The sequence below is a fragment of the Hirsutella rhossiliensis genome, assembly GCF_020360975.1.
Source record: "Hirsutella rhossiliensis strain HR02 chromosome Unknown scaffold00007, whole genome shotgun sequence".
Classification (NCBI taxonomy): domain Eukaryota; kingdom Fungi; phylum Ascomycota; class Sordariomycetes; order Hypocreales; family Ophiocordycipitaceae; genus Hirsutella; species Hirsutella rhossiliensis.
In genome coordinates this window covers 412,898-423,161 of record NW_025408673.1, presented here as the reverse complement: position 1 = coordinate 423,161, position 10,264 = coordinate 412,898, and the positions used below count along the sequence as shown (strand labels likewise).

Below are 10,264 nucleotides of genomic sequence, written 5' to 3'. Positions count from 1 at the left end.
TAGCCTTAAAGAGGAGCTAGTAAAAAGCTAAGAGGGTCGGCTTAGGCCTCCTTATAAGGTCCTTTTCTAGGCTACGGGCTAGGTAAGGGGTCTTTTAAATAGATATATAGTACTTACCTAGGCTCTTAGCCCTAGGGCCTTTAGCCGCCTTAGTAGCCTAGAGTCCCTTTTAATAGTCCTTAGTAGCTTACTAGACCTTTCTTTATAAGTAGCTAATAAAGACTAAGGGGGTCCCTTAGGTAAGGGCCCCTAAGCCTCTTTTAGCTAGCTAGTCGGCTAGCTCGTTACTAAAGATCCTTAGGTAGCTAGGGCACTAGTATAGCTATATATTATAAAAGGCTTTTAAGCTAAATAAGAGCCTTTTAATATATATAGCTAGGTCTAAGAAACCTATAACCTTTTTTATAGCGGCTTAGCTATCTATAAAAATATAAGTATTTATAAAGGGGTTAAGAGGGCTAAGCTTTAAGGGCCGAGGCCTCTTAGCTAGGTCCTCTAAGACCCTTAATATTACGAATAGCTCTATATTAGCTACTTCGATTAAGGGCCTTAGGTTCTCGTAGTATACCTTAATAGGCCTATTTTCTAAGCCTATTTCGTAGAAGGAGTAAGCGTTAGTTTTTATAGGGGACCTCTTAAGGCACCCCTTAGAGCCGTTAGTATAAAAGGCTAAGGGCCGTAACCTAAAGTCTTTTAAGCTAGCTAAGTTAGCTAAGAGGCGTTAGTATTACTTCTTAGCTAAGGGTATAAGGGCCTCTATTATTATAATAGAGGCCTTAGGCTCTAAGGCCTATAAGGGCTCCTAGCTAGCTTTCCTTCTTTCTAAGTTATAATTAGGTCCTATAAAGGCTACTAGGCTTTTAAGGAGGCGGAAGAGCTATATATATAGCCTAATATAGCTTAAGGCCCTTAGGTTAAAGCCTAAGTCGGTAAGGTTATCCTATATAGCTAGGTCGTAAGCCTACCTTATAGGGTAACTAGGTAAGAAGTATAGGGTCTAGAGGGCGTAAGAGAAGTATACCCTTTTAAATCGTACCTTTAGTAGCGGTAGGGCCGCTTTAGCTTTTAAAGCCCTAATAAGGGATCCTTTAAAGACCCTTAAAACCTTTAAAAGAGCTTAGTTTTATAGCCTTTAAAAAGGCTTTATAAGGCCCTTAGGGGTCTTAGGCCCCCTATACTAAAGTTAGGCCTTATAGTCTACTATAAAGGTTATATAGGCCTAGTAAAGCTATTTAGAGGCTCTAAATAATAAGCCTTTTTATATAAAGGTTAAGCGGGATAGTCCTTTAAAGGTAGCTTATATAGATACTACCTTCTTCTTAATATATTATTTAAATAGGAGCTTAGAATTAAAGAAGACCCCTAGCTACTATACTAAGGGCTTTACCTCGAAAAATAAGCCTCCTACTATTATACCCTCTAAAATAGGCTGCCGTTACCTATTAAAGTAAATAAGTTCTATCTTTAAAGGGTTAAAGTAAACCCCTTAGTCTTTAGCTTATTTAAATAGGTTAATAGCTATTACTTTTAGCTACTAAACGTTCTTCTTAGCTAAGGTCGATATTATAAAGATACTAAAGCTATCTATATAAGATAGCTAGTATCCCTTAGCCGCTAGTATCCCCCTTATATATAAGAGGAATAAAATAGGGCTAATAAGGGACCCTTAAGGCACCCTTATTACTAGGTCTATAAGGGGCTAGACTTACCCCTTAACGGCTAGCTAGATCTTCCTTTTAGTAAGGAAGTAGTTTACCTAGCTTATAAGGGCCTTAGGGAGGTTTAATTCCCTTAGGACCCTTATAAGCTATTCCTTTAATATAAAATCGAAGGCGCCCTTTATATCTAATAAGAGGGTACTAGTAATAGCCTTCTTATTAAACTCCCGCTTCTTTTAAATATAGTATAAAAGGAGGAGGGCCGTGTTTATAGCTAACCGCTATTTTCGTCCCCTTAGCTATATAGGGTTTAGAAGCCCGGTCGTATTAGCTAAATAGCTTAGCTAGGTAGCGTATAGCTTTTTAAGGACCTTTCCTAAGTAGTTAAGTAGACTTATAACCTTATAGGCCTTAGGGATAGTATAGTCTAGCTTATTTTACTTAAGAAGTATAATTCCTATAGCTTCCTTCTACGCCTTAAGGTAGTATCCTTAGTTAAATAAAGCTTTATAGGCCCTATTAAAAACTATAAGGATAGCCTTATATACGTATTAGATAGGAAGGAAGCTAAGGGAGTCTAGGCTAAGGGCTTTCTTATTAAAAGAGCTAAAAATAGCCCTCCTAATCTTAGGGTCCTTTAGCTCTAGCTAGTCCTACTTAACCGTGCCCTTACTACTTATCTAGCCTAGGGGCTCTTCTTTTTCTAGGCTCTAGGGGGGGCTAAAAGGAGGGCTAGGGCTAGGGTCCAGGGTCGGAAAAATGGTTATTAGGAAGGCCTTATATTTTCTATAAAGGTATTAGCTTTTACCTCTATCCCTTCTTTCGTATATAAGATACTAGGAAGGGTAGGGTTAGCTCTAGCCTTAGTATAGGAAAAAGCGATAAAGATATCCTTTCTTATTACTTTTATTAATAAGCTCTCTTAGTATTACTTTTTAATAGCCTTAATAATATACTTAAAGCTATTTCGGGCCTCTATAAAGCTCTTTTAGCTCTCCTTATCCTAGGCTAGCCTATAAGCCCGTTAGGCTAGGCTTAGGGCTTTCTAAAGGTAGGTTAGCTTATTAGTTTACTAGGGCTAAGATCCCTTATAAGGCCTCTTTTTTAGTATCGCTATATTTAAGGCCTTTATAAGGGTTCTTATTAAAAGGGAAGCTATCTATTTTAAGTCGTCTCTTTTTATAGCCCTCTTTATAGCTATAAGGAGGTCCTATTCCTTCTTAGCTAGGTATTTTAAGAATACCTTTTAGTTTACTTTCCTATAATTATAAGTAGTAGGCCTAGCTAGTAGTAGCCTATTAGGGCTCCTTAAGCTAGCTTTAAAGGCTATAGGCTTATAATCTAAGCTTATAGCCTCTAGGAAGCGGAAGTTAGCTTAGGTTAGCTATTTAAAAGGGCTATAGAAAGCAAGGTCTATAACTAAGGCCCCTTTTAAGCCTTTCCTTTAATAGGTACCTTCTATAGCTACCTTAAGGTCCGTTAATAAAGAAGCCTTATAGCGGTCGAGCTAGCTAATAAGGGCTTCTACCTTATAGGCCTTAAAGGGTTCTATAAAAGGGTTCTAATAAGGGTAGTATAGGTTAAAGTCCCCTATTAATAGGAAGGGCTACTATAGGAGCTAGGCTATTAGTAGCAGCCTTTTTATTATAAGGGGCCCTTACTAGCCTTAGCTAGCTAGGGCCCCTTTAACCTCTTTTTTATTATATAGGTTAATAAGGGTAAACGGCTCGGCGCCTTCTACCCTTATAGCCTATATATTAGGATCGTAAAAAAGGCCGAAGCTAGGGCTAGCTTTTATTTAAGCTTCCTTCCTCTTATAAGCTATAACCCTAGGCCTCTTAGCGAGCTTAGGAAAGTTAGTAAAACGGATAAGGGTTATAACGTTATAGGCCGGATACTATATAGGGATATAGCTATTATCGATCTTATAGAGGTAAGGCTCTTATAATAAGATAAGGTCCGCTTTTATTTCTAGGGCCTACTCTAAGATCGATAGGTTAGCTATTTCCTACCTATTAGTATTATACTATATAATACTAATAGGGTCGTAGTTAGGCCTAGGGGGCCTAAGGGGCTTTAGGGGCCCTATAAGCGTAAAGGGGCTAAGGCTATTAAGTATTAGTTATTCCCTTATAGACTCCGTATTATACTTTATTAGTCGTAAAGTACTCTCCCTTATAGTTATAGTATTAAACCTTAAAGTAAGAGTAGCTTTAGCTAACCTTATAGCTAAGGTAGTTATAGTCCCTAGTTAAGTGCTTTTCTAAGTAAAAGGTATACTTAATAGGCTGCTAGTAGGTCTAAGGGTTATAGCTAAAGGAAAGGTACCTATAGTACTATATATATATAGTATATTCCTTATAGGCCTTAACTTAAATCTATAGACCTACTATATAAAGGCCTTTTTTCCGGTATTCGGCCTTTATAGCCTTTAAAGGGACTATAAAGACAACCGATCCTACCTTCTACGTTAGGCCTAAGGTGCCTAGCTACCTAGGCTGCCCTAGGATATCGATCCCGCTAAAGGTTTTAGCTTCTATAGTAAAGATATCGAGGATAGGGGTCTCTAGGAGGTTAGGGACGCTCCGGGCTACTAGCTTAGTCTAGCTAGTAGGAAGGTCGGCCGATTCGATAGGTAGCTCCTTAACGTATAGGGACTACTTCTCCCGCTACTCTAAAAGCTTCTTTACTATATATAGGGCCTTTATTATTATAACTATATTACCTCTATTTAAGGTTAATATAGCTAATATAGCTAGTTCCCTTATAGCCTTATTAAGCTTATTATAAAGCGTAATAGGGTTAATAGTTAGTATTAGTAATTCCTTCTTTAACTTTAGGATAAGTTAAAAGTCCTCTTTTACGTTCCTCTTAGCTAGGGCCTTAGCTAGGGTCTTAGCTAGGGCTTTCGCTAGAGCCTTAGCTAGGGCCTTAGCTAGGGCCTTAGGTGCCTTCTTTACGGCAACCTTAGCCTACGAGCTCGCTTTAAGGTTTCCTTAGGTAGCCCTAGGCTACTAGGCGGCCTTAGGCTAGTATAAGGGCTATTATAGGGGCTATTAGCGGTCCGGGGTCCTTATAGCTACCTTCTCGAGCCCTTTTATAAGGGTCTTATAGAAGGGTTCGATTTTTTAGGCTTCCTTAAGGGCCTAGAGGGCCTACTAAAGGAAGCCCTAGGCCCGGTCCCTAGGGAAAGGGTGCTAGGGCCGGGGCTAGGTCTACTATAAGCGTTAGAACGTAGGTCGGATAGGTATATAGCTAATAGGGCTACTAAGCGTAGCTCTCTTTCGCCCCTTTACTTACTTTAAGGGCTAGTTAGGCTAGAAGTAGCTAGCCTAAGGTAGGGCTAGGCTAGGCCTAAAGAGGCTAGTCTTTAGTATAGGCTAGGTATTATCTTCTATCTTAATATCCTCTAGGTCTTAGTCTTAGGTCCTAGGCCTTTCTTCTAGGGTCCTTAGAAGGCGTTAGCCTTCTAGAGCTTCTTCTAAGCGGGCCCTAGCCTCTAAGGTACTTATTTTAACCCTTAAGTTAAGGGGGGGGGGGTTAAAGTTAAAGGGGCCCTCCTTATATCTAGGCCGGGGTCCTAAGTCGGGTCCGGGCTTAGTCCCGTTAGCGGGGGGGGGCATATACCCTTAGTCAGCGAGGGCGGGGAAGAGTTTTCCACCCGTATAGGGGAGAACCTTACCCAATTCGCAATCTTTGGCAGCATACATATCGCGCACCCGCTAGTAGCTGCACGAGGCTGCACTTAGGGGGGCGTAATACGCTATTCGCGACGGTTCTAGCCGTATGCTTTTTCCGTGTTTTAGGCTTAGTTTCGAAAAGTTAGCCGAGAAGACGTGGTGGTGTTTTTATAAAAAAAAATCCTTTATATACCTATAGAAAAAGTACCTATAGAATTTTAGAGACACGGGTACTAGTATTATAGTGCGCTGCTAGCTTATTAATAGGTCTCCGGGTAAAAGTATGCCCGGAGGGACTGCAGTGGTGCTCTCGGGACGCGCCCCGCCGGAGCCCAACACCTATTCTTTCCTCTTATTTCCTCTCACTTGCCAGCTGTGAATTACTGTATCAAGCGCAGTCATCATGGCATCCATCAACCTGCCGCCGTTGTTTGACGTGGTTACAACGACTGCCGACGACCTTCGGAAGCTCTTGGACAAGGGGAGCATCACCAGCGTACGGATTGTGGAATCGTACCTCTCGCACATCGAGGCACACAACACCAGCGGTGCCAAGTGCAGGGCCATCATCTCTACAGGCCCGAGATTTCAGCTCATCTCCCAGGCCGCCATGCGCGACGAGGAACGGCAGCGGGGAAAGCTGCGGGGACCTCTACACGGGATACCAATCCTCCTCAAGGTCACCATTCACCTTGGCTTGTGCAGCGCTGGCAGCCTAACTCCGGGTTTTACTGCAGGACAACATGGCCACAGATGCATCCCTTGGAATGCCCACGACTGCAGGCTCGTACGCACTCTGGGATTCGTGTCCGCCAGGCAATAGTGCGGTTGCCGACAAAGTGGGAATTGGCCGTCCATCGAGGGAATTTCACTGATCACATTCCCAGCTGATCGACTGTGGCCTCATTATTCTGGGCAAATCCAATATGACGGTATGTCTCGGGACAGCCCTGGCCCTATTTCCAAGCTGCGTAGCAGATGTCCAACACTCATTTGTCCCACAGGAGTTTGTCGGCCTAAAGTAGGCCACCATGTCCAACGACAGTCGCAGACCATATCTGACATGGACAGAGGCGCGAGTGGGTGGTCTGCTGTTGGGGGCATGTGTGAGCCAGCATACATTCCTACTGGGTACAAGATTGGGGACAAGCCCAGGGGGGAGACGGTGAGTGAAATTGCCATGCATCTTTCTCTTGACGGACTGGAGGCCGATCCTCGGCCTAGACTCCCGCAGGCTCATCCACGGGATCCGCCGTTGGCGTTGCGTGCGGCTTTGCCCCCATTGCACTGGGAACGGAAACTTCGGGGTCTATAGTGTCACCATCGGCCGTGGCCGCGTTGTATGCGCTGAAGCTTACTCCGGGTTCTGTTCCCTTGACGGGGATAATGGAGGTGACTGCCTGCTTCGACACAGTCGGTGGGATGGGCAAGACGCCTCTGGACGTTGCCCTCACAAGCGACGCTCTTTTAGGTCCCGCAGAAGGTGCGAGCTTGGCCTCTGTCGCATCTTCAGTCGACTTCGGAGATGTCTCGGTTGGCTTCGTCGACATCGAAAAATGGAGACTTCCGGCCGGGACTCAAGAGGACGACCCCGAATACTTGCAGCAAACTGTAAGTTGAGGACTTGGCAACCTTCTAAAGGCGACGCACTTACACCCCCACGGGCCAGAGAATACCAGGCAGCGAAAGGGGAGCTGCGCAAGAACGGGGTCAAAGTGGTTGACGTATACATCACTCCTCCCGAAGTCTATATGATTGGGGACACCAACGTAGATGATGTGATGGACAGCATCATAAGTACATCTTTGGCAACTACGTCTATGAGAAGCGAATCTGGAGGCTAACTGTGTGCTGCGGCCAGGGCAACAAGCAAAAGCCGGCTTTGAACGATTCTTGAAGGCGTTGAAGTTCTCCAAGGTTCGTTCCTTGGATGAGGTCATCGAATTCAACCAAGCCCATGCAGATGTCGAATTTAATAAGGGTACGCCGCGCTAGACAGCTGACTGCTTCCTTTGGGTTCAGTCTAACCTATCCCCATGCAGACTATTGCCCCAACCAGGATGGCCTTGTTGGAATCTTGAAAGCGTCACGGCCGGATGAAGACGCCGCTGAGTCTCTCGAACATTGCAAGCGCTGGGCGGCCACGGAAGGCATCGACAAAGCCATATCCGAACACGGAGTGGATGTGGTGGTGTGCTGCTCTGACAGCTACTTTGCCGGGGTTTCAGTGGCATCTCGTGGGTACCCGTAGAGAGCTCGTTCACTTTTGCATCCCCTGGTAGACTAACCGCCTACATTTTAAATGTCTCAGGCTATCCAATGGCTGCAGTGCCCTTGGGGTATATCAGGAGCAGCGGAAGGCCGTATGGCTTGCAAGCTATCGCGCCCGCTCATCAAGAAGCGAAATTGGTTGCCTTTATGGCGGTGTGGGAGCGCATCTTTCCGACACGACGTGTCCCGGACTTGGACGCTTGTGCGAGGGCGCGAGCCGATTGGTAGGTAGACATGGTATTATATGTCGCTACGCGCTTATACTTGCAAGGACAGTATCGAGTCCTTGTACGCGACCAATGCGGATTAAACATGATTTAATATTTATTTATCTGCCCCGTCTAGCTGCCATCTTTCCTGGTGCGCAAACCAACCAACCTCTTCTTCCTCCATGTCGCGTCGATGTCAGACAAGCTCGACATACCCTCCCGGTCTGCCGCGGGCTAAGCCGACGACGTCCTGGAAGCCCCCGTAGGCAAGCCCAAACAACCCAAACCTGGCCGTGCGGGCGACAGTCGACGTCGAAAACCTGTCTAGTCGTGGTTGGCGCTTGTTACTAAATCTGTCACCACTCCGATGTAAACACCCGAGGCTGGCCATTCTTGCCTTGACCAGCACGAGGCGGCTCGGCGTCGAGAGGGAGAGCCGGGTAGGTCCCATTAGACAACGTTTAAAAGTCAAGGCGGCTCTCTCTATTTATATTATGCAGTGGTAGCTAGCAGCCTAGAGCTTTCTATTTATACTTTAGAGGCCGTCTAGAATGGTCTGTCTGACCTGGAAGAAAAAAGGATGCTAGCAGCTTGCATGACTAGGGGTTCTCGGGCCTCCCCCCCAATGCGCCTTTGCGGTAATGCAGGTACAGTAGGTCGTAACTGTCGCGCCGGTTGAACCGGCCAGGACAGCATGGTGTACGGGCTGTGATGTCTCCGGTGCCGCTTGGTGGTTGCCGCTGCCGGGGAGTAGTGTTAAATACCTATCCCCTTGTCAGGAAAAGTGAGCGGAACCATGAAAGCTTCGGTGGTCTCTTAGGAGTTCTGAGTAGCCTTCAGGTGGAGGGGCCCGAGACTGCGCCTGTGACGCCAGGTCAAGAACCCCCGGGTTGCCACCGGGTTAGAGCTGAGTCGCCCGGTGCGTGTCCATTCCTCCCTTCTTGACTCCGATACTGCGAAGAGCTTCGGCCATCCCAGACCCAAGTGGCTTCTTTAATGACCGGCGTATATCTTCGTGTGGGATGAAACTACCAAAAGTCAGACAAGGCTGGGGGCGAGAGGTTTGGTCGGAGAAGTGTTGGCCAACATTCACCTCGTGGTCCTTTTGCTCTGATCTGGTTCAGTCGCTTGTAGCACTTGGGCTGAAGGAAGACGTCAAAGCACTGCATGACCGTCGCGCCAAGACATCCCGAATCCCTCTACGGTGACCTCGGCGCCTTCGCGGAAGCGTGGAGATTAGAGAATTCTGGCTAGATCGTCGCTGTCTCTGTTGCAGTTGCTGCTGATTCTGTAGGCATAGATAGCCAGAGGTCAAGGTCGCCCGCCATAGTCGTACAATCCGAGTCAAGCTCGTCCTGTCCAAGACGAACAAACCAGAATACGGCGGCCTATAGGTGAGTTAGAGTTAAAACGTATTTTTGGATTTTTTTCGTCTATATATACGCCTAAGTCTATAGCTATATTATACTTCGTTATATTAATTATAGATATATATTTAAACGGATAAATATATAAGCGTATAGTTATATAGCAACGTATATAAAAAAGAAAAATAATAATTACCTTATATATATTCCTTATTAGCTATATAAAAGCGCGTATATAAAAGAATTAAAGAATTGCCTTATATATATTTATAGCTAAATACGTACTAATTAATAGGAGAAATAAAGCTACCTTATATATATTCCCTATTACTTCTCTTTATTTTATCTCTTTACTATTACTATTATTCTCGTAAAGAGAGATATAAAAAGTATATAAAAATATATAAAGGTAAAATTAAAAGTAAGGGGTTAGATAGATAAGGCAGAGATATTTAATTCTTATAGGGGCAGTAATTATAGTAAGGGAATAATTATTATATTGCCTTAATTCTCCTTCTTTCCTCTATCTAACGCCTATCTTTATACCTATCTAGTATCTTAATTAATAAAGAAGATCCTACTTAAAGAAGCTACTAATATCCTTTTAACTACCGAGCTTTTTACCGGTTTTTCCCCTCCTTTATAGCTATTGCCGGTATATCTATCTTATCTCTCGCTACCTCTATAAGAAGCTATCGATACTTCTATGTCCCCTCTTACCCCTACCCTCCTTTTTATACCTCTTTTTAGCTCCTTCTTTAAAACTAGTCTTTTTAGCTTCCTAGGTCCCTCGTATAAAGGGATATCTCTAAGAACTACGAAATTAGGCTACGCTTCGCGATACACCCCCTTAGCTATAGCCTGCCCTTATAGAAAGGGTAAAGCTAAATACTTAGGCCGGTAAGCGTATAGAGGAGGTCTTAGTCTATACTTATCCCTTACTTAAGAAATCTAGGTTTTAGCCCTAGGCTCTTTTAGACCTACTTTAGGAAAAGGGGCCTAAGGAGGATATTAAGTCTTATAAGAAAGGGGGGCTTTTCTAAGGATAAATCCCTAAAAAGGAGCCTTTAAGAAGAATA

The 10,264-nt window shown here is 44.4% G+C and overlaps 1 protein-coding gene across 1 annotated transcript; it reads left to right on the top strand.

The window, feature by feature from the left end:
* Positions 1-5,741: 5,741 nt before the first annotated feature.
* On the top strand, positions 5,742-7,837 carry HRG_06808 (amidase domain-containing protein; the record flags this gene model as incomplete). The annotated part of the gene is made up of 10 exons (XM_044865279.1): positions 5,742-6,017; positions 6,076-6,177; positions 6,226-6,270; positions 6,343-6,359; positions 6,410-6,503; positions 6,563-6,942; positions 7,008-7,135; positions 7,200-7,319; positions 7,381-7,575; positions 7,650-7,837. 10 exons carry the CDS (start codon positions 5,742-5,744, stop codon positions 7,835-7,837), a joined length of 1,545 nt encoding a protein of 514 aa, XP_044719241.1.
* Positions 7,838-10,264: the final 2,427 nt, after the last annotated feature.